This window comes from Camelus dromedarius, chromosome 36, assembly GCF_036321535.1.
Source record: "Camelus dromedarius isolate mCamDro1 chromosome 36, mCamDro1.pat, whole genome shotgun sequence".
Classification (NCBI taxonomy): Eukaryota; Metazoa; Chordata; class Mammalia; order Artiodactyla; family Camelidae; genus Camelus; species Camelus dromedarius.
This window is the reverse complement of record NC_087471.1, coordinates 9,472,668-9,495,341: the sequence shown is the minus strand read 5'-3', so window position 1 is coordinate 9,495,341 and position 22,674 is coordinate 9,472,668. Positions and strand designations below refer to the sequence as shown.

Here is a 22,674-nt window from a genome sequence, read left to right as displayed (position 1 = left end):
CTTCAGTTCCTAATTATTCATATAGAAGCTCTTAGCCAGCTCACACTTAACCAATCATTACAATCAACCTTCTAGATTTCACTTCTAAAACAAACTGGAATGGGATACTAAAGTCTACTATATCATATTCTCCACTGTGTGCCAACCAAGAGTAAGTTGGTTTGTTCCCTCAGTGTTTATATAAGTTGTCCTTGCAATTGTGGAATTTAATTATATCTCATCTAAAACAACTAAATATGAGTATGAAGAATTGTTTCTATAAAATTAAGTTAAAAAACAGATGGAATACTTTGGTATAGTAGATCATTTACTTTAAAAAAGAAATGCTATTGAATTGGGTATGGGTGAGATTACTGCAGACTTAGGGAAAATAATGAAATATCAAAATTTGACTCACAGATTATATAATAAGTGTCTTTAAGGTCTCTCTCCATTTTAAAGAAATCAAAGCTTGAAATCATAAATAATACATTATAGGTATGGTTTATGTATGAAAATGTGATGCAGTGTGCCAGCCTGTGGATTCATACAACAGGAAAAGGCCCTGGCCCTAGATCAAGGTTTCTTGATCCCAACACTGGACATTTTGGACCAGAGAGTCCCTTGTTTGGAAGTGGGGGTCAGGGTGAGAAGCACAGTATGACTTAGTTTTAATACTGTGAATGAGAAGATGCTCAGCAGCATCTCTGGCTTCTCGACCATCCACCTGATGGCAACAGCAGACCCTCATCCAGTTTTGACAATCAAAAATGTCTCCAAACACTGCTGACTATCCCCAGGGGGTAAAATCATCCCAATTGAGAACCACTGCCCTGTATCAAATGACTAATTAAAAAGTGTATATTTATATTTTTTCATCCAAGTAAAATGTTTAAGTAATTTGTTTTTAATGATTTTCTTACTATAACCAATTTTTTTTGATTAACTGATCAACTACCAGTTCAAATTAATGGCTTTTCTATACTTAACAGGAAGAAAGAAAACAAAACAAAAGAAAACAAAAAACCCTTGAAATGATAAAAGTGCCAGATAAGATTACTTTATATATGATGATATTCCCATTTCTTCCACATCTTTTTGGAGATGAAGACAGAAGCACAGAATTACTGAATAGGTTAGAGCAGGGAAAGGAGAAGGAGGCAGCAACAGCAAAGGGAAAAAAATTTTAAGAAACAGTTTCCTGATGGTCGGAAGAGCAGAATAAAGAGAAAACTTATTAACTCTTGACTACACAGTCCTATTCACTGCAGCATTTACTGTAAGCCCATCCACTACCGGTCAAGAGAGATTCTTACATATAAACTCCAGAAAGTTTAAATGTCTACCATTAGGCAAAAGGTTATAGGAAATCACGATTCATTAATTTATGATATTCAAAAAAAAGCTGAGTCATTATGTACTGACACCATCATATATTGTTAAATAAAAATATAAGTTAAGAGTACAATATATTTGGAAATATGATTTGTACAAAAAAGGATGTGACAGTAAACAAAATTGTTAATAGCATTTATCCCTGATGTGTTGTATATTTCATGATTGCAACAACAATATTTCCTTCAAACAAAGTTCTTCAAGAACTTTGCCACTCCTCCATCAAGAGGTGGAGTCTGGTTCCCTGCTAGAACCTGGGCAGCCCAGCATGACTGGGTAGGTAACACTGGGTAGCTTCCCAAGCCTAGATCATAAAAATGCCTGGCCCTCTTTCTTTTTTGGGACACCTGCCTTTGGAGCCCTGAGTTACCACGTATGAAGTCCAGCTACCCTGAAGCCATCATACTGGAGAGATCACAGAGACCGAGAGAGGTGCGTAAGAAGCTGCAGGTATCCCAGCCATCAGTTGTCTAACTTCTCCCAAGCTGGGTATCAGACACATTGGTGAGCTACCTTCAGATAACTCCAGAAGAGAGATCCCAAGTGAAAAAACCACATACCGAGCCAACCCCCAGAACTCTGAGACAGAATAACAAAATGATTATTGTTTTTTTAAACTACTAAGTTTTAGGGAGGTTTGTTACGGGCAATAGAAAGAACACTGGGGTAGAATGTGTTGGGAAGAGGAGGGGGCAGCGTCACTTGTTACTTTATATATACTTCACCATTGCTTGGATTCTTTTCTATATAATAACTTCATAATTTTAATTTTTAAGTCCCTAGATCTCTTGCTGTTCTGGTAAAAAGAGGGAACAACTGAGCTTACCCCCAGAAGACAATGAACCTAAAAGTCTTGTCTATCATCTGCTATGAGCATTCTTAACTACCATCATTAGCCCCAGCATTCCATAACAAAAGTATCTGTCAAGAACTTAGCAACCTAACAGGTGCTAATTATTATTTTTAAGGGTGGATCAGAGAAATCACTGAACCAAGAAGAAGTCAGGTATAGTACTGAGATCTGTACCACAGGGTTGAGTCCTGATCTTATGAAAACCAAACCGTGAGCTTCCTAAAGTCTAGGCCTTTGTCTTACATAATATGTAATCAGTACTGGTTGGATGAATGCAAAGTACTAAATGAACTGTGAAAATTAATGGGGGAGGGAAAAGAATGCAGAGAGGGATAAGCCAATAGGAGACTCAAGAACTTTACACTTCAACTAGGAATCCAATTCATATACACGAAATGAAAACTAAAACATTTAAAATGTGATATACCTTATAAGTAAGTTCAAAAAACTTACACATACTAGTAGCTGAGCACATAAGTGCAGCTTATACAAAGTAAATGACTGGTCCAAGAGTGACAAGGATCCCTGGAAAATGTGTCCTCAGAGAAAGAAGGCTTTAAGTGGATTTTATTAAGAATGTTTTAACTTGCAAGATAAGGATATACAAACACATTAAGTGGAGAAAGTAGCAAATACCAGGAAATAAAGGCTAAAAACAAATGGCAGGAAGAAAGGTAATTTACTTGAATGTAACAGAGAAAACACTTTTAGGAATAAAAAAATAGAATGCTAGTAAAGGAGGAAAGAAAATGTTAAAAAACCTTTAAAAGGCACAAGGATTAAAAACTAGAATATAATACAATTTGAACTAAGGCACTTCTTGAATGACTTGATGAAAAGTGTTTGATGAAAATGATTCTAACAGTACTGTGCACCATGGAGTAGAGTAGGGAAGAGGCAGGAAGGCCAGTTTTCCTGCTGCAATCATCTCAGCAAGAAGTGATGAGGTAGGGCAACTACAGATGTAAAAAGGAAGAGAATGATTTCAGAGACAAGATGGTGAAAGAATCAGAAGAATGCTGCTGATAAATTAGATGGGGGAGGAAAGAGAAAAGTATGAAAAGGAAAGTACTAAAAAGGCTTTAAACGCAGGAACTCTAAGACCAGAGGTAAATTTTAACAAGAAATGAAAAAGATGATGGAGGAAGAAAAGATCTGGGTAGAAAGAACATTAAGAGGAAACAGGCCTTTGCATCAATAAGGCTTACAAAAGGATAACTGAGAAAAAATAATCAGCAAACAAAAAATAAGTTAGCCAGGAAGAGATAACTTGCAAGATATGAGAATTCTAACGATTCAGGAGGGGAGTAAATACCTTAGAAACAGAAGCAGAGACCAACTAACAATAACATAATAAGGTGTGCCTTAATCTGTGCCAACCACTATTCTAAGTACTTTTTAAATATTGCCTCATATGCTCAGAACAATCCTATGATATGGGTACTATCATTTAGACCCACACAAGGTTTATGCAGTTACAGAGTAAGTTGTGGAGGTCAGACTTCCACTTCAACGGTCTAGGTCCGAAGTCCATGTTCTTAACCAGCTCAATATTCCAGGATTAATTAAGACTCTGAGAAGAATGATGACAGACCTAAAAAAAGGTGAGTAATTAAATTTGTGAGGGCAAAGGTTATAGAGATGGTTGCTATACAAAAGTGAACACTATGAAAAAATCTTGCTTAGTAGATACAGAAAACTAGACTAGGAGAGGAATTTATCAAGGGGGAAAAAAGAGGAAGGAAGACTGTCTTTAAGAGTTGGTATGTGAAAACAGAAAAGGTTAAGAAACTGAACTAATGATATAACCATAAAAGACTAGATGTTTGGGGCATAATACTGGTCATCAACAGCCTTGATTAACCAAAACGTATCCCAGAGCACAATTTAGTGGCATAAACAATTACAGAGGATGGAAATGCAGTGTTTAACATAACGCAGGCAAATGTCAGGGAGGAAACATTTCAAGTTACAAACAAATATTTAAAATTACCAAGCACTCTACCATAGAACCAAGCACTTAGTAGATTCTCAGTAGTATTCTCATAGTATTCTCATAGTATTATGCTATGTCCATGAATGTTTCAAATATTCTTAAGACCACATTATTAGAATTATCTGGTATGCTTATGGGGGACGCATATTCCCAGGCCCATCTAAGATTTTAGGAATCTGGGGGTGGGGCTCAGGAAATGAAAATTTTAATACTTTTTCCAGGCAATCCTTTTGCACAAAAGCTGCACCACCTTCCTCTCTCTGTTGCAGTGTGCTGGAAGTAAAGACTCCCCTACTGTTTATCTCCTGTGGCTTTGTGGTGACTCAGTTCTTCCAGGTTCTTTCGTTGCCCTATGCTTGACTTGTGCTTATTTCTAAAACTTCAGTCTTGGTTTGGTAACATAATCAAAATGTGCCTTTGGAGTTTTTAGCCCTGAAATCCGTATCAACTCTAATACGGACATAGAAGGAAAAAAAGCTCTAGTTATTTTCCCTGACATCATGGATCTTCTGTTAAAAATAACACATGGTATTGGCTGACACTGAACTGATCCAACGTCAATTCTTATGTTGCCAGATCTATGCTAAAGATGCTCATTACTGCAGACTCACCACTGAATTCCTGAAAGTAAAAAGGCACAAATGTCCCTGTCTTTATCCTGGTTTACTGCAAAAGCTTATGAAGCTTTTTCTAAGAAGATAGTTATTATATAGATAGTGTCTATAAGAATGCTCCAATTTCTGGAACAGTGAAGGAGTGAGTTCTTCTAAGATGTCTCTTGACCCCAATGATGGGACAAATGGTGGCCAAAAGGCTATCTATTGATATGATGTAGAACTCAAAAAAGAGCCTCTTTAATCAACAAGGGATGCTCCATGCTAACAGCTACTGGGATAGTAGGATCCTGAAAGAAGGGCTTCTAGGTACTTTCATGGTTTAGCAGATCTGTGATTCAGATTGTAGAGACGGAACCAACATCCGTGTCTCTAGTTTTACCTCTGGTTCTCTTTCTTTGGCTAGTTCTCTAGTCCTTCTGTGTCATCCTTCTGGTTTGCCTGAGATGACCAACATAAAAAGCTAACACTAAATTATACTGGAAGACTTCTGCCATTTTCCGAAAATTATTTGATCCTTGAAGAAAAGGATTAAATTCAACTCATCTTTGTATCCCAGAGTATCTAAACATGCTCCACCAGACGTGACATGTTGAACGGAATGCCCTGTTCAATCCCTACAAAAGAATCCTTGTGTAGCGCATCCAAAAGCACTAGCCTTATATAAAAGGTGACTTCCTCCTGCGCCCTATGCACCGAAGTAATGGAACAGGAATAGACAATCTAATTCATTATCAGGCAATGCATTCAGATAGCTCTCTCACCAGTTGAACTAAAAGAAACACCATTAGGAGGTGAGCTTTACTTGAAACGAAAGAGCAGTTCAATTCAGCGACATGGCAAACCAAATCCACACGTGCAAGTCAAAGTTACAGAGAAGCATAAACTATGAAAAACTATAGCAAGGCAAACAGAAGAGGAAGGGAGAAGTGAGAAAGGTAGATGAAGCAGACCTGGGAAGAGGACAGACAAGAAACCATACGTGCCCAGAATGAGACACAGACTAGCTTCTTAGATCCTGACAGTTCTCTCATCTGCACAAGATCTGGCTGCTCTTTATCAACCGAAAAGAGCTGGATTCCCACAACAACCTCTCCTTGAAATAAAACAATTCCTGATTAAAGCACTACTTTTTTAGAATGTACACCAAGGTATACAAAAAGCTGGCAATAGATAAACATAAAGAGAAAAAAAAATTGTACCAGGAAGAAAGCGAAATCTTAGCCAATAAGTTCTTTACATATGAATTTGACTAATCAGGAAGTACTACCAATATTTACCATATTCTTATCACAGAAACAAAATTTGACATTTTCAAAGCAAACTATCTCAAACCCAGAAGAGACAAAAACCACATGATATAATCCTTTCTTCTAGTAGATTCGAAAATATTTTGCAAGCCTGTTTAAAGCAGATCTTTGTTGTTTGAGGTCTGTAATAATCAGTAGTACGTTGGATTAATAGCCTCATCTTTGAATACAGGCTTTATATCTCATACAGCTGATAAAGGGGAGGCAAAGGCCAGCCCTTTAACCTGATGGTCCTTTCTTGTACCCAGACTAACAATATACCTAGAACCACTTTCTTTCCTCTAAAGACATTTTCTCTGAAAACAGTCTTTGAACTGACTTTCTTCAAAGAGAGTTCCCTTACAACAAATCCAAAATAAAGCTAAAACATGAACTTACAATCAATTAATCTGACAAGTTTGCTACAACACTGTCAATGACCAAACTAACGTCAGAATAACTGTAAATTTGTTTATCTAATACAGATTGTAGCATACATCTTCTCTGGCAAGAAATATACCTCTTAAGTCTTGAATTCGTTTAAATCATACACATTTGATTTACAGAAATTTTCAATATTTTTACTAACTTTTACTAAAAGTTTAATAGGTAATAATATTATAAATCTTCAAGTAAATAAAGTTTGCTAATTTTTAAGTTCTCACAAGAAAGTTTAATTGGAACTTTCCATAAAAACTCTCAAGATGTACTTGAAAAAATGGCATAGAATATACACACACAGAGTACCAATATTAACTTCCTGGTTTTGATATTGCACTGAAGTTCTGTAAGATGTAACCATTACGGGAAACCAGATGAAAGGCCCTCTCTACTATTTTTGCAACCTCCTGTGAATCTATAATTATTTAAGATTAAAAGTAAATAAATAAGCAAACAAACAACTTACAGTTTATTTATGACAACAAAAATACCATATATATCAAAAAATTAACCTAAAAATCCTGTTTTGCAGACTAGAAAACTGAGACTAACCAGGTAATACACAGAACAAGGTTAATAACAGAGTAAAGACATTTAATTGATATGCTGTCAACTAATGAACTTAAAACTAGAAGTAACCAATCACCTGTGGTCATGAACAGTATCTTGTTTTATGAAAGAAGATCAGGTTGGTTGATGCCTGTGTTGCATTAAAATGCAAGCAATATATATATATTTTTAAATTATTATACTTTAAAGGAACTTTTTCTGAGGGAAAAAAACTCAAATTTATATTTAATCTCAGACCTACATTTGGAAGAAAATGAGCCGACTGAAAAGCATAAGATAGTACTCCAAATAAGTAAGATCGTGCCATCTTTTCAGAGAGCTCTTCCGCAGACAACAAAGTGTACAGCAACTATTTTTTTCCTGAATGGTTCTAAACTGCTACTATGTAAAACTAAACACAGGCTATCTCTGACTCCAGAAAATAGATTTTCAACCAAATAAAGATAATATTCAGAATTGCTACTTTCAAGTTCTCCACAATGAACAATTATGTCCCATGAAGGCAAATGCTGGTTAAATTAGTGGTTGCGAACTATAGCCATAATACAACCTCCTACAAAAATTACGTTCCAAAGTCTGGACTGATACCTTCTCACCCTGCTTCCTCTATACAATCATTTTCGGTAGCATTTATCCTTATGAGACCTTATGAGACTCAGTTTGGATACTCTCTCTCCTTCTTGAGAGGAATGAGAGACAGATACAAATCACCATATGTATATCACCTACCACTTTGGAAAACCAACTGAAGAGGTGGAGCCACCCAACTTCAAGTGTAAACATTAGTACGTAAATAAAACAGATGTCGGTCTAAAGTGGCTTCCAGATCACATAATGCAACTATTTGACTGTCCCAGCAGCAATGTAAAGAAAACACATTACCTGAAATGGAAGAAGAATTCAGATTTGTGGGGAAAAAAGTGGAAGAAACTACCCAAAGTTAATAGGTCTTTAAGGAAGTTAGGTGAAAAAGGTAAGAAACATTGGATTAACAAGTGGAAATTTAGGTTAGAAACATAAAAATGTATTAACAAGGACAGAAAAGTAAATTTTTAAATTGCAGCCTGAATCAGGCAATAGTTTAACTAATACTACTTTTTATTTTGGGGAAAAAAAATAGAAGCCAGAGCACAAGACTACTCTAGCATTCCTTACACAGCAATATGTTCTAAAGCTCGAAATTCTTTACTTTTGAAGACACTACTAACAACTGCAACCCTCACAGACTAATACCCAGCCCTCCTTATCTCGGCTAACGAGGCTTGTATGGCCTGTCAGTAGTTTGGCATGGCTAAGGCACAGGGTCTTGGATAGGTAATGAACATCAAGTATCTGGTATAACATGATAATTATATGGTCAACATTTACAATATGCCAGAAGCAGTTTAAGGACTCAACATCATTCTCAGGGCTCACAATAATCCTATGAAGTAAGGACTATTTATTCCAGTCAACAAGTGAGGAAACTGAGGCACAGACAAATTCGATGACTTGCCTAAGGTCACACAGCTAGTAAGTGGTAGAGCCATGACTGGACACAGGTGGAATGACAGCTTGGATTCAACTGAAAAGCTAAGGAGCCAGTGAAGGATTATGAGCCAAGTATGACCGTCAATCAAATTCACATTTTATGTTAGCAAGATCTCTCGGTGGGAGTGATGCACAAATAAGGAAAAAAACTGAAAGCAGGAAGAAGAGTTAAGAAACTGATGTGGGAAGACAGAGGTGATGAGGCCTGAATTAAGGGAACAGCAATAGAATGAAAATAAGTGAACAGATAGATACGAAGGATATAAAATCAACTTGACTGCATGATAGGAAAAAGGAAAGCGAGGACGATTCCAGGGCTTCACTGACTAGGCCCAAGCCAACAGCTTCACATTTTAATCATACCATCACTTTATCAAACTCTTAAAACAGAAAGGTTAAGTATTAAATCACCCTCATTTCAGCAACAGCCAAAGCATTTGACTCTCTCTTCTTTGAAAAATGTGACTATATAACTTAAAATTACTGCCACTTGGCAACCCCATACTAATGGTTTAAAATGCATACAGTAAAGAGAGCTATTAAATGTTTTCAATAAACCACACGCAGACCATCACTGAACGTAAGATGGACAAAGAAACTACAGAGAATACATGAAATTTAGTAAACATTATTATAATCACTCTAAATGTTAAGAAAATCTAAATACCCTTTAAATGGATTAGAATCACTTTATCACTTATAAGGAGGGATCTCTTTTAAGATTCAAAAAAAGTGAAATAATTCATTACTTCAAAGTTAAAAGATCATGTTCTTTTTTCTCCTTCTATTTGTAAATGTAAACAAACAAACAGAAACCCCCACTATCCTTAGAGCCCGAGTCAAGGGTCTGCATAATACTATATTAGGATTATAATAACCACTGGAAAAACCTACTGTAACTTCAACCTTATTACCACTGTAAGAGTAAAACTATGCTAACACCAGGGCCTTCCAGTAACCAAATGCTTTTGGAAAGTGTCCAGAACAATGTTATAGTAAATTTCCAACTTGCTTCATCTAAGATCAAGAAAAACAAGTCATCTAAAGTACTGGATTATACATAAATAGGCTCTAACTAAAAGTTTTACATCAAATAATCACTGAGAAATATATTTATACTCTTTAGTTAGGATGGGACCTAAAACGAGGAAGTCATCAGAGGGAACAGCTGCACCTAGGAACCCAAAGCACATATTACTTAGTATTATTTTGAGAAAACTTTCAGTACCAATAGCTTTCTTTTTGAAAGAAACAGATTTTGGCAGAATCTGTTAAAAATCATAGTTTGCAGCAATATTGAAATCTCCACTGATTCTATAATGTGGACATGTGGTGGTGTTCACTCTGGTGTCCAGCTTGAGCCACTGCTTAGAGTCTCCTGTTATCTATGGTTCAGACTCCTTTTCTATGGGTTGCATGTCTGATAGATATATACCAATTTCACATATAAACAAACATTAAGGTGCTCTATATATGTGAGTGCATATATGAATGTATATATATGACACTTCAGATAAGCTGTGATTTCTACTCATAACTTTTTTTATAAAGTTCTATTAAATTGAGAAGTAAAGGCCAACAGTTAGGAGAAAAATCTAGCCAAATAGCAAAGGTGTTACAGAAATGACAGGCCAGCCAAGAAACAAGCACCACTCGGAGGGTTGGAGTACTCAGATGCATTACACCGGCGGGCTCAGGGGGGCTTCTGCTCCAAAGCTCTGAGCACCTCCAAGACGTGTGCATGAGGTTTTACAGGGTAAAGTACAAGCTTGGGGTGTTTGGCCAATAGGCATGGAACAGCTTTAGCAGCATCATTATCACAAAAGTGGAGGCAGGGAGGCAGCAAACCAACATTCCAAAGCCAGATGTATCTCTTTGAAAATCCAGCTGGTTAGCAAAAAAAAAAAAACATGAACAGGGAATCAGCAACAAACCAACACTAATTAACTTAGATTTAAGAGTTAGTCCAGCAGAACTCAGATCAGTATTCTGATGCTTAGATTTGTGAGTTATCTTCTTAGCCCAGCCGGGCGTAGATATGTGAGTTATCTTGTTAGCCCAGCCTGGCTTTTCCTTCACAAAGGGAGCTATAAAATTAATTCTGGAAGCCAAAAAATCCCTAAATAAAGCAGGTCCACAAAACAAACCAGCCCAACACATCTTCACTGAGCATTTTTAAATGTTCACGTTTCTTGTAAGTTGAGTACACCAACTTTCATTTATGAAAAATGACATCCTAGAGTAAACTTCTAATTCCTTAGAGAAATAATTCAAGTTTAAAGATCTGCTTACAAAAATAATAGAAGCAAGAGTTGTAAAGAATTGAATTTAAAAAAAGTAGGAAACATGGAAGCTATCTGAAACATTAAAAATGGGATGGACTTAATATTACAAACGAAAGATCCAAAATGAACAAATCAAGCATAAATATTGCCAGTGTGTTTAACATCTTCTGAAACAAGCAATGCCATTCCAGTTGATACTTGCCACAAAATTGCCATAAATTGGTTCTACTTTTTATAAATGATGAAACAATGAAAGGTTTGTTGCAATACATTTATAACACCAATACTGAGCTATTAAGTTTCTATTAGTGATGCTTCAACTAAGGATTTGTGCTAAAAAGACTAAAACCTATTCATATAGCAGTGAAAATGAAGCCTCACTAAAGACATTCAATATAAAGCTGACCCCTAAAGGCTCCCTGATGCACATTTGCAACCACTGTATTCACAATATGCAGCACACTGAACTAGCAACAGATTGTTAAAAATAGTCTGGATTTTCAACTTCTCATTTACAGGCAACACTTTTAGAAGCAGTCATATTAAATAAATGCATCTTTCACAGTTATGGAATGAAATTTTAAGCTGGACAGGCACCAATGCCCTGATTTTCTACTTTTTTCGTAAACCATATGACTTTCACATGCTGAGAATGTTTTATGCTTTAACCTGCAGTGAAGGCTTTACATCATTTTAATGCTCAGCGCCTAAAATGCAACAGAATCACCCCACCAAATGGAAGGAATATATTTGGTTTCAACCAAACTACTAGCCAGAAAAAGTTTAATGAACGCTTTTCCCACTAAGTAACTCTGCATTTCCATATATGAAAACAAACAAATGGAAAATCTGAGGTGAGAGTGGATGGAAGAAAAAATATTCTTATATTTTAGTATTTTTTCAACTCCTAACAAATATTTTAGCTTTTTATTACCAAAACCATTATTGAACATTTTAAAACGCCGTATCTAACCGAACATCTTTCAGAAAAAACAAAAACAAAAACAAAAACCCCCCACCACTCTATTATGTAGTTATATAGGATTTCCTCCAGTTTTTGCAAAGTAACATGGTTTCTGCAAAGTAACATGTCAGGCTAAAATAGAAGGCTAAAACAAATAATTCTGAAAATCTTAATCTATAACAAATTAAAAACTCAGCTTCCTATCAACATATTGTATGTTCTAAATTCGAGATTTAGAAGACTAATCAATTTTTTTTCTATTCAGGTCAACCTAAATATATATGCCACCTCATGCTCATAGTCAGCTTATCTGTGTGAATGACCAACTGCAGAAATTTCAAATCAAAGGTTATAAAACATACCATAAAATTACGTACTATGTGACTTACAGTTTTTATGGAATCTAAGGTCTTTTAATGGCAGGTTCAAGAATTGATAAGTTTGGAGCCAAATACTCAAATACATTAAATTCTCAGCAGTCGAATGAGAAATTATGCCAATTCCTTTAGTTATTTAAAAGTCCATTACACTAAAAATTTGTCACAAAAGAATGATTATTGAAAAACTTCTATTTCAGACAGAAGGAAGTAAAAAATATATTATCTTAAATTCTCCTGGTGTACTGTTATTAAATATTAAAGACTGTGAGAAGCAAGAGATGTTGCAATCCTCTTTCTTTTATAATTCTAATTGAAACTCGGAAAAAAAAAAAGAATTCAAATTTTCCAAACTTGACTTCTATATATAACTCAGCTAGATCTAACTTAGTTGTGCAATTTTAAAATAAGTTTAATGCAACGCAATGCAATCGTGATGTGATAATTACCTGTGGAATAAACGCAAAATAGAAACAAATGCAGGTTCTTTTCGTCGAATGATGTTAGTTTATAGCAAAACCAAAAGAAGCACAACCATATAGCACAAACTAAATAAACAGGCACAAGAGGCATTATGTCCATCCAGGAAGAGAAATGTACCATGCTAAGAAAGAAGGGAAGGACTGAAGGAAGAAGGAAGACAAGCAGGCGGGCGGGCGGCCAGGCAGGGAGAGAAGGCAGAGGTTTCTATACCTGCAGGATCCCAGAGAAATGAACTAGTCACATCACTCTACCCTACCTGATACATAAGGTTTTTAAAGCTTCAGAGTAAACAAAAACAGCAAGCACTTCATACCACCATTCAACTTTACACAGTATAGCATCTTTAATGCCAACTGCATTCTCCTCTTCACTCACCCAATGCTTCCTCTCTCTTCCACACCAGCTTTCAGACAAATGCGAGACAGAGCAGGGTGGGGTAGAAGAAAAATACAAGCAGCGCCTGTTAGCTGCACCCCCCGCCCCTCCAATAATTTCCAACAGTTTTTCCTACTACGAAAATAAGTCGCCCAATCTCAAGCTACACCACAGTCATTCTGTGTCTTCAGTACGCACACAGAGACGCAGACACATGTCAGCACTCCCGACCCCCACCCCACGCCCCCGAATCTTAAGTAGTTTCATCTACTGAACAAGAAGACCACAACGAGAGCCCTTTACCTACTGTTTCGGGGTGAGGGTGGGTGGAGGACTGCTTTCAAAGTAGCCCCAATAGTGTAACCAAAACACGGTTCCGGAATAAAATATTAAGAACACTTTTCCTTTCCCACCTATAGCTACCGACTTAAGGATGCAAAAAGCCATCTCCACACCATCTCATCTTTACAATGCTCCAGCCCGGAGTTTGGGGTGGAGATGTGTCCCGGGAGGCGGGGAGAAGGAGTGTGAGCGGGCGACGGGACACAAACGAGTTGCTCACCGCGGCCGCGCCGCGTCGCCAGTCCAGAGGTCCGGGACCCGCACCTTGCGCACGCTTCTCCGCCCAGGCCCAGCTGAAAGCTCCGACTCGGGCTCTCCAACTTCCTCTCTCCAGAGACATTAATTCAAGGCTAACACATCACCCAAGTACACGTCACACAGTTTCAAACACAGTTATGCACCCCCAAACAAACCCACACACCTCAAATTCCCCTCACAGTTTCCCAAACTCCAAACAGGAGCCCCCACCTCCAGGATTCAAACCTTCCGCCCACCGCGGAGGCAACCAGGAGGAAAGAGTTGGAAAGCCGCCGACGCCTTTCAATTACCGCCCCCCACAAACTGCCCCACCCCAGACCCTGCATCCGGGTCACCCCCTCCGAAGCCCACCGCTTCCTCCCTCCTCTCAGTCGGGCCGCTTAAGAGACCCATCTCCAGCCCACTCACTTTCCCCCCAAAACCCCTCCAAAAAAAAAAAAAAAAAAAAACCCAAACAAACAAAGTGAAGAAAAAGAAGTGAGGAAAGAGACTTAAGGCAGTCCGGCTTCCAAACCACTGGACTCACCTCAGAATCCTTGCAGAGTTCTCTCCGCCCGGCACAGCCCCCTCCCCAACGTCCCAGTACGAAGGGCTGAGGTAGGAGGAGGGGAAAGCGGGAGGGGGAGGGGTGTCTTCCGCGTGGGGCGCCTGTCGGGAGGGGACTGGGGAGGGGTTGAGGCCGGCGCAGGAAGAGGAGAAGGGGGAGGGGAGGCCCTTATCTCCCAGTCTCCCCCTGAAAACCTCCCTTGTCTCAATCACATCAGACTGACTGTCTTTGTCTGGCTGACAACCGCCATATTGATATCAACAGCCCCGCTCCCACCTGCTGCCGCCGGGCGGCCCTGGGAGTTGTAGTCCCTGCGTCCCTAGAGTAAAAGCGCGGTACTTGGTGTCCAGAGGCCCCAGAGAACTACAACTCCCGGCAAGGCTCGCGCCCATCCGCCTTCCCACTAGGGGGAGGGGAAAGGAGCGCGAGAGCCGTGGGGACTACACATCCCAGAATACCCCGGGTCCCGGGCCCAGATGAGGGACATGATATCATGCTGGGGTGGAGGAGGATGAATTGGCGGCGGGGATGAATGTGAGCTGACGGAGGGAGGTGTTCTGAAAGCAGAGAGGAAAAGGAAAGATGACCACAGTTCCCGTGATGCATGGAGAGATGACTGCACGTCCCATGATGCACCGGGAAGGGAGCGTAGGGAAGAAAGACTGCATGTCCCGCGATGCTCTCGGCGAGCGGGTGGCGGAGACCGAACCGGAAGACGCTTTCTGGGTCTGAGGAGTCGAGTGACTGATATTGAACAAGCAAAAGTCCAATATGAAACTGGTGAGTCTCAGCTCCTAGGTCAGAGGGCAAAGGTGATGCCATATCCTTTTGGACTTCGTCCTTTCCTCCTTGGGAAAGGATCCTACGCGGAGGAGGGGTGACAGGGAACTAGAGAGTGGGGTGAACCAAGGAAAGCTCCCACTCCCGACCCCTCGCAACGGCTAGATCTTATCCTTTGGTGGGTCCCTTTGACTGTCACCTTTCTTTACACACAAACTAAGCTTGGGCTCTATGGACTAGGCTTGGCTTGGTTCTCAGCTGCCACGTGAGTGTTATATATAATTGGTTGACTTCTTTCCACGTGATTGGCACTTGATTAGGGTTTCTTCTTAAAGTTGTTGAGAAAGCTTTGGTTGCATATGAACAGAGTTTAGAAACTATTGGGTAGAACGTAATCACTTATTAAATTCCTGTTATAGACTCCTAACTGCCCTTTACATTCAGAGAAGGACGAGGTCAGGGTGTGATCTTGGAGGATTTGAGTCTTTTACCCCGTGTGAGATGGGCTGAGAGAAAGTGTTAAAACGTTCCAGTCCAGGGCTATAGGCCAAGGTTAGGTGGAGCATGCCAGGATACCTGGAAAAGTCCTTGCATCACAAAACTCCAACACTTGGCTTGTAGGAAAGCTGCTCAGGCCTTTGTTTTGAGCAATTTTACTCTCAGTGTTCGCACGGATTTAACCCATTTGTTCCAACTCTATGGAATTAGTATAATCAGCATGATTAGAGTAGAAAAGTAGGTGTGAGATGTTGTTTCTCAATCTTTTAAAGTTCATGTTCCTGCAGCCAAGTATTGTCAAGTTTTACTTTCTGTAATTTTTATAGAAAAACAAAATGTTTATTTTCTTAATTATTTGAGCATGCTTTTCCAAAGTGTGTGCACGTATACACACACATACACTACACACACAACACACACACATACATACATACATTTACGACAGGCTTATACTCTGCACAGTGTCAGCTGTTTTCTGTGAAGTCAGAGAAAGTATTGAAAGTGTATTCAACTCCAAAACTGTCTCTATCTGAAGCTGCTTAAGTAAGAGGAAGAGCATAGATCAGTAAACCTTGAGAATATCACTTTGCTTCTGGATCAGTTTTCGAAACATTTAAAAATGCAGAATTGAAAGTCACCACCCTTTCCCTAAAGAAGCATGCAATCTAATGAGGGAGATATAAACATAATTAAAAATTAGAATTCATTGTGTTCATGCTAAATAGAAGCGGGTTTAGGGATTGAGAGGAGCGTAGGGGTGCGTGGAGATTGGAAGGCAGCTCCTTGGAAAGGTGACTAACTGATAAGAAGGGTGAGTAGGCGAGGTCCTTCCTTGAAGAGGGTTCAGCTGATTGAAGCAAAAGAGCTTGGTACCTGGTTGAAACACAGACCATGTTTCCTCAATAAAGGGTAAATCACATTTGGTGTGAAGGCAGGCAAGTGCAAAACATAGTTTTCCATAATAACTCATTTGCTGAAGGTTCCAGAGAGTTGGGGTTTAGTTTACGTATACTTTGGTTTGCTTATAAAATCCTCCTGCTTACTTTGTACTTAGAGATGTGAAAACAAAGGAAAAAGTAGAGACTCATTTTTTTAAGAACCAAAAAACGCCTCAGAGGAAGAGGAAATGTTCTACCTATACTCCCTCCCTTTTGATGTTTAATCTGCAAGGTACATACCTAACACGTGGTTGGTAGTTGATCGATAATGCAGAATATCTATCCACACAACAAAGTCGTTTCAAAAACATGGACATTCAGTACATTAGACTTCTTTCATGCCTCCCATAGAGTTGGAATAAATCCTCCCATGGCCTAAAATTTTTAACTTTGTGTACGGCTTCAGGAGCATGTAGTAAACCATGTTTTGTTTTCTTATCATGAGACACAGAAAGACACTTTATTGAGCACATTCTTGTTGTGGAGATTATGACTTCCCAAAATATCGTTCCCACGCACAATCTAGGACCACATCTTGTTGATTCTACTGTTCTTGAACAGGTCAGTTCCTCTCCAGTCCCACTAACACTGCCTTTGTACAGACCTCTTCACTTGACACTTGCAATTCAACAAGACCTGCTAAATAGTCTCCCTGCATGCAGCCTCAGCAACCCTCAAATCCATTCTCTACTCTGCATCCCAGAAGTTGTTTGAAATTGCAGAGTTCCCCTAAACCCCTCAGTAAGTAGCTTCCTTTTCCCTTAGGATAAAGTCTTATAATTCTGAACTTGACTTACTTGGCCCTGCGGAATCTGGCCCTGCCGACTTCTCCAGGCTCAGCCCTCCTCTCCCTTGAGCTCCTCCTTCCAGTTGTATTTGCACATTGTCCAGTTCTTTGAAGTCCCCCTGCTCTCTTTTGCCTCTGGAACATTCAGTATGTTCCATTGCCTCCAACACTTATTTGCCTGGCTAAATTCTTCATGTTTCCCAGAGCTCTGTTTAAATAGCACTTCTTCAAAACTTCCTTGAATTAGGGAACCCTGTTACACGCTTCCAGGGCACACTTTCTTTCGGTAGTATTTGAAATTACTGGTTTTCTATCTGTCCTGCCTCTTGTAGACTTTCTGTTCCCAGGGCCCCACCCATTGTGTGATGCCACTAAATAGTAGTTGTATAGATAATTTCTGAAGGATTATTAAGATCTGTGAATATTGTTCAGAAAAGATTAAAGAGTGAAGTCAAAACACTACAGTAAGCAACAACCAGTGGAGTAAAAATGATTACTACCTTTAATGGAGCGCTTACAGTGTCCCAGGCTCTGTGCTGGGTATGTACTTGCTCTCTAGTGTCCCATTTCATCCTTTGATGTAGGTGATAGTATTCCCGTTATACAGATAAAATAAATTTGTGCCTTTGGGAGGTGAGGTGACTCAAAGTTACATAAATGAAAAAAGTGATAGAGCCAAGATCGGTACCCAAGATTCCTTCCTCAAGAGTCTTGCTTAATGAGGGCTGGGGCTCCAGCGCTGTGCACAGTGCCTGGTACCTGCTAGGTTATCTCTTACAGAAAGGAAGCCAGAATATGTACCAAGAGACCGTTAATTCAAGGCTATATTTTAAATTGGCTTTGAATGTGAATTTGGTTAAATTAAGATCTTAAAAAAGATAATAGGTAAAGAAATTAAACTTTGGAGACATCCTTGATAATCCCAGGGGCTCAATATCAGAGCATGCCGGCTGAGTGTCTGTACTACCCCGTTTAGCTTCTGTGATGCCATTTACAGTCTGACTTCACACATCACCGGTGGCTTTTCACAAACCCAATGGAAGACATCGGATGCCATTTATAATGTAATCCTTGTCTGTCTCCTTCTTAGATACCAAGTCAGAGGATTTTAATGACTGTCTATAAGATCAGGCAGCTTTGTTTAACTGAGGAAAATTCATTGGCACATTCAATTAACCAGAATCATTTTGAAAAGAACAGGAAAATTAGAAGTGTAGCCTCTAAATTAGCACATTTCAGAGCATGGACTGATTTTCGTATAGATTGAGCTAAATTGGGTGCACCCTGATGGCCAAATTGAGCAAAGGTTAGAAACTAGGATTCACCAGGGTCTTTAACACAAGACTGTAAAACAGAAAAAAAACATACTGAATACATTGACAGAAATTGGGTTGGAAGCATCATGGCCAGGAACTTAGTCATTCAAGTAGATGAAGATGAAAGTGAATAAAATAATAAGCAGGTCAGGAATGCCGCATGTGTCATACTTCCTGTAGATAGTTCCAGGGCTGGAGGGGCTCTTCTAGTTTATTCAGTCAACAGAGATTGTATAATGCAACCACAGTATAACCTTGGCATTCAACGTTTTAATACTTTCCATTTTAACTATTACATTTGACCCCAAAGTTCGATGACAAGGAATTATTTGTAATTTTGCTGAGGCACAGATTTGAATGTGACTTTAAGATGAATGATAATCCTCTGAATGAGCCTGATTGCCTCGCGGTCCAGGGCGCCCTGCAGTTCTAGTTGCGCTCTTGTTAAAGGTCCGAAAGAAAGGTCACTTAAATGCTTGTCATGCTACCCTTTTTGAATTTGATGGAGGAAATTATATGCTGTAGTTGTATTTACAAATTTAAAAACTCAAGAAGGCCAGGGGATATATTCTTCAGCGGCCTCTGCTCCTTTGTACAAAATGCTGTTTCATTACTGCTGGCTTTGGGAGGAAGGCTTAAACTTTTAACTTACCATTTCTCTTAAGAAAACAAATGCAGCAAAGAAATGGACTCACGGGCTGCTTCCAGTGGAGGACAAGCAAAACACCAAGGGCAACTGCAGATTATATAGAAAATATTGGCTTGAAAGAGACAAATCCTGCCCCAAGGTCAATTTAACAAATCATTAGAAAAGGGTGTGGTTAATCTCTTCTTGGATCTGGGCATGATGGATTCCTCCTGCAGTTTTCAGACTTATAGAATCCTTTTGGCTTCTTAGACTTTGGATCAAGAACAGAACATTTCTTGCTATACATTACAAATAGTCACAATTTTTACCAGGATTTAATTCGCCTATTTCACTGTGATTGTTAAAATGTCAACCTGATTGCACTCTTTTCTGTTTCTCTTTGCTGGTTGATTACAGTGCCCTCGTGTGTCTTTATGATGTAATATCATTTTAAGCTTTAGAAAGGTCATGTTTTATCACCACTTCAGTGTGATAGGTATTTTTCCCTTTAGAATGGTTTCCTCAAACTCTGAAAAGTGACATAAGGCCAAATCACATATGTTGTAAAGTAGCGCTCTGGGATAAAACTCTTGGGTATTTCAGAGTCCTAATGGTTACTCTGAAGATTAAACCTATTTTATAATTAAGATAAAAATATATATACCAAGGATTTTTTTCAGTATCAGTTAAATTGAGAAGAAAATTTTGTATCTGTATATAATACTTACTTTTATATATTATACATGTATACATAATCTGACATACAGTCCAAGCAAGCACGTCAATAGTTGTTCGTAATTGCAGTAGCACATTTATTTTGTGACTAGTTTGCTCTGAGTATTCAAATCCCTCTGCCATTTGCTCTTATGATCAGCAAAGTGTACTTGAAGGCCAAGGGCCAAGAGTGGAGCATGGCTACGGAACTCAGTGAAACCTAGCATTCCAAATGGAAAGTTTGTTCCCTGCTTCCTAAATACCATCAGAGGTCCAGGCATAAAGTGCCCTTCAGTCATCATCATTCATTTATTCATTCAACGAATCTTCCTGAGCACCTGCCTCCTTTATGCTAGACATTGCTTAAGGTACTGGGTATATTCCAGTGAAGAAAATAGATTTACTCCCTGCCTTTATGAAATATGAAGTCCAGCGGGCTCATTGTGCAGTTCAAACAATATTACAGTGAACTTTCTAGTGTAGAGAAGTCATTGGGTACTGGCTCAAGTAGTTTTTGAATGTAATGGTCAAAAAATGTTTTTAATTGTATCCTAGAAGATGCCTTGTTAAAATTGTAACAAACATGGCCAACTTGCCGCTGGTTTACCATGTATCAGTAGTGTATAAGAATACATTTCCCTACCCAAGCCAAGGATGCCATCTGTTACTTTACTCTTACTATGTGTCTTACTAATGTAACTATCTTCTTTCATCAATCCTCACACCCTCTTTTCTCTTAGACTTCAGCCATATTTAGTAAAACATCCTTACATAGTAATTTATGGACGTGGGGGAAAAATGTATCAGAAAGAGGAGCAGATTTCTTCAGATAAAAAAGTGGCATCATAAGAATCTTTAAAAGGGATTTTTCAAAGAACCTACAGTGTTGCTTTGAAACTGCTGGTGCGTAAGTGTAGTATGTAAGATGACAGTATTATAGAGTCCAACAGATTGGAGTGGCACCTGGGTCAAGTATGCATAAATGGTGGAGGAGATCTCCTTTCCCCCGCAGAAAAGAAAGGGGTGACCAGTGAGATGAAGCTAGGAGTTGACAGACCATGAAGGGCTACATCTGAAGGGGAGGTGTCAGAATTTGCAGAGATCCTGAGAAAAGGCAAGAATGCTAACAGGAAGGATGAAGGGGAGTAGGGAAGACTAGGAGAAAGGAGTTAGCTTGAAAGCCCTAAGGGGCTCAGAGATCAAGACTAAATTGTATGGTGGGAACTTGACTGTGAGAAAAACAGGAAGTTTAAATTGTCCCCAAATGACCATATATCTGAAGGAAAAGCCCTAAAGGTCTAAACATTTAAATTTATTGAAAGCACAACTAAATGAACTTTAGCTCTCTGAAGGATAGATAATCAGATAGATGATGTCCAAGAAGGCCATTCTTTAATAGGAATTGCAGAAGTAACACCCTTTTTGCCCTTAAGATACAGTTTATTTTTCATCACTCATGCTTATGAAGGAGGTGGAGGGGAGGTGAATAATAAAAGGTCTTGCATAATCCATTCCTCACATTTATGGCCTAAGCAGAGATTGACTTTTCCTAAATACAGTATTTCTTCTGCATTTTTCTATTCTGGTAAAATAGAGGAAAGCATATTTAGATGTTCTAATTTAATAAGTCTTCCTTTTCATATTTTTTCCAGGGTATGAAAATACAGGTAAACAAGCAATGGTATTAATATAAAAGATATTATTATAATTGTTACTTTTTTATACATTTCAAAAATAGCTTTATTGAGGTGTAATGTGAGATACTGCTCACACTGGTTTTGCATATTCCTTTTTCTACATTTTATAAAACACTGCATGTCCATGTCTAATGAGTCTACATTTAACAGGACCCCTCCCGAGTCATCTGCTTCCAGAATACGGAAGATAGAGTCCCACTACCCTACATCCGTGCCCCCCAACTATTTGAAAGTCATTCATCATTACTTAAAGTTTAGGGCATGGCTTTTGCTGCTAGTATAAAATATAATATAAGTAATGAATGTCAACATATCTCAAACATATGTTCAAACTATTGCTAGAAAGAAATCAGTCACATAGTGTTTCGTTGTTTAGATATATGGTAGTTTAATCCAACCAGACCTTCCTCTCTGAGCATTAGGTTGTTTCCAATCTTTTGCGATTAGAAATCGTGTCGCATAGATAGTCTCTCTTGTGGAAGTATACCTGTAGGATACATTTCAAAGGGTGTGTGCATTTTTTATTTCATTTTACTACCAAAATGTCCCCACGGCGACTTGGCAGATTACATTCTTGCCAGCAGCGTGTCCCAACACACTATTGCAATGTTATTGTCAAGCTGTCTTTTTTTTTTTTTTTAACTTTTTTAAATTTACTTTTTCCCTTATGTGTAAGGTGGGGAACATTTTTTCATGTTTATGAAAGCATCTGTATTTCCTTTTCCTTTTCAACTCTTCTCGCCCACTTGATCTATTAATATTACACTACTGAACTATTTTACCTTCTCTACCTTTGGAGTGTGTCTCAGTATCTTGTAGTACTTGTTCCCGCCTGTTGTTCTCACTTCGGAATTTTCCAGACTGCTTCCGTTTATTTTTCATATAAAATTTAAAGTGATTAGTTTCCAATAAAATCCTTTTCATATTTTGCTTGGAATCAGGTTAAATTCACAAAATTTAAGGAGAGAATTGACTTCTTTCAGCATATCATTGAGTCTATCTAAGAACAGGAAATGTC

At 38.6% G+C, this 22,674-nt stretch overlaps 2 protein-coding genes across 16 annotated transcripts in view; one reads left to right on the top strand and one right to left on the bottom strand.

The window, feature by feature from the left end:
- Positions 1 to 14,580, bottom strand: part of HMBOX1 (homeobox containing 1) — a 124,062-nt gene extending 109,482 nt beyond the window's left edge. For 7 of the 15 annotated variants that reach the window (XM_010995311.3, XM_031442139.2, XM_031442140.2 and 4 more), the window contains exon 1: positions 14,278 to 14,579. The gene's annotated coding sequence lies outside the window, so the exon portion shown is untranslated. Of the gene's footprint in view, positions 1 to 14,277 lie in introns of all 15 variants that reach the window. The other 8 variants (XR_004133488.2, XM_010995318.3, XM_010995324.3 and 5 more) reach the window with 2 other exon arrangements.
- A 191-nt stretch (positions 14,581 to 14,771) lies between these two features.
- The window catches only part of INTS9 (integrator complex subunit 9), an 84,459-nt gene continuing 76,556 nt past the window's right edge, over positions 14,772 to 22,674 (top strand). The window contains exon 1 of the mRNA XM_031442134.2: positions 14,772 to 15,078. Within this exon, the coding sequence (XP_031297994.1) occupies positions 15,070 to 15,078 (9 nt within the window). The 5' untranslated portion in view covers positions 14,772 to 15,069. The remainder of the gene's footprint in view (positions 15,079 to 22,674) is intronic.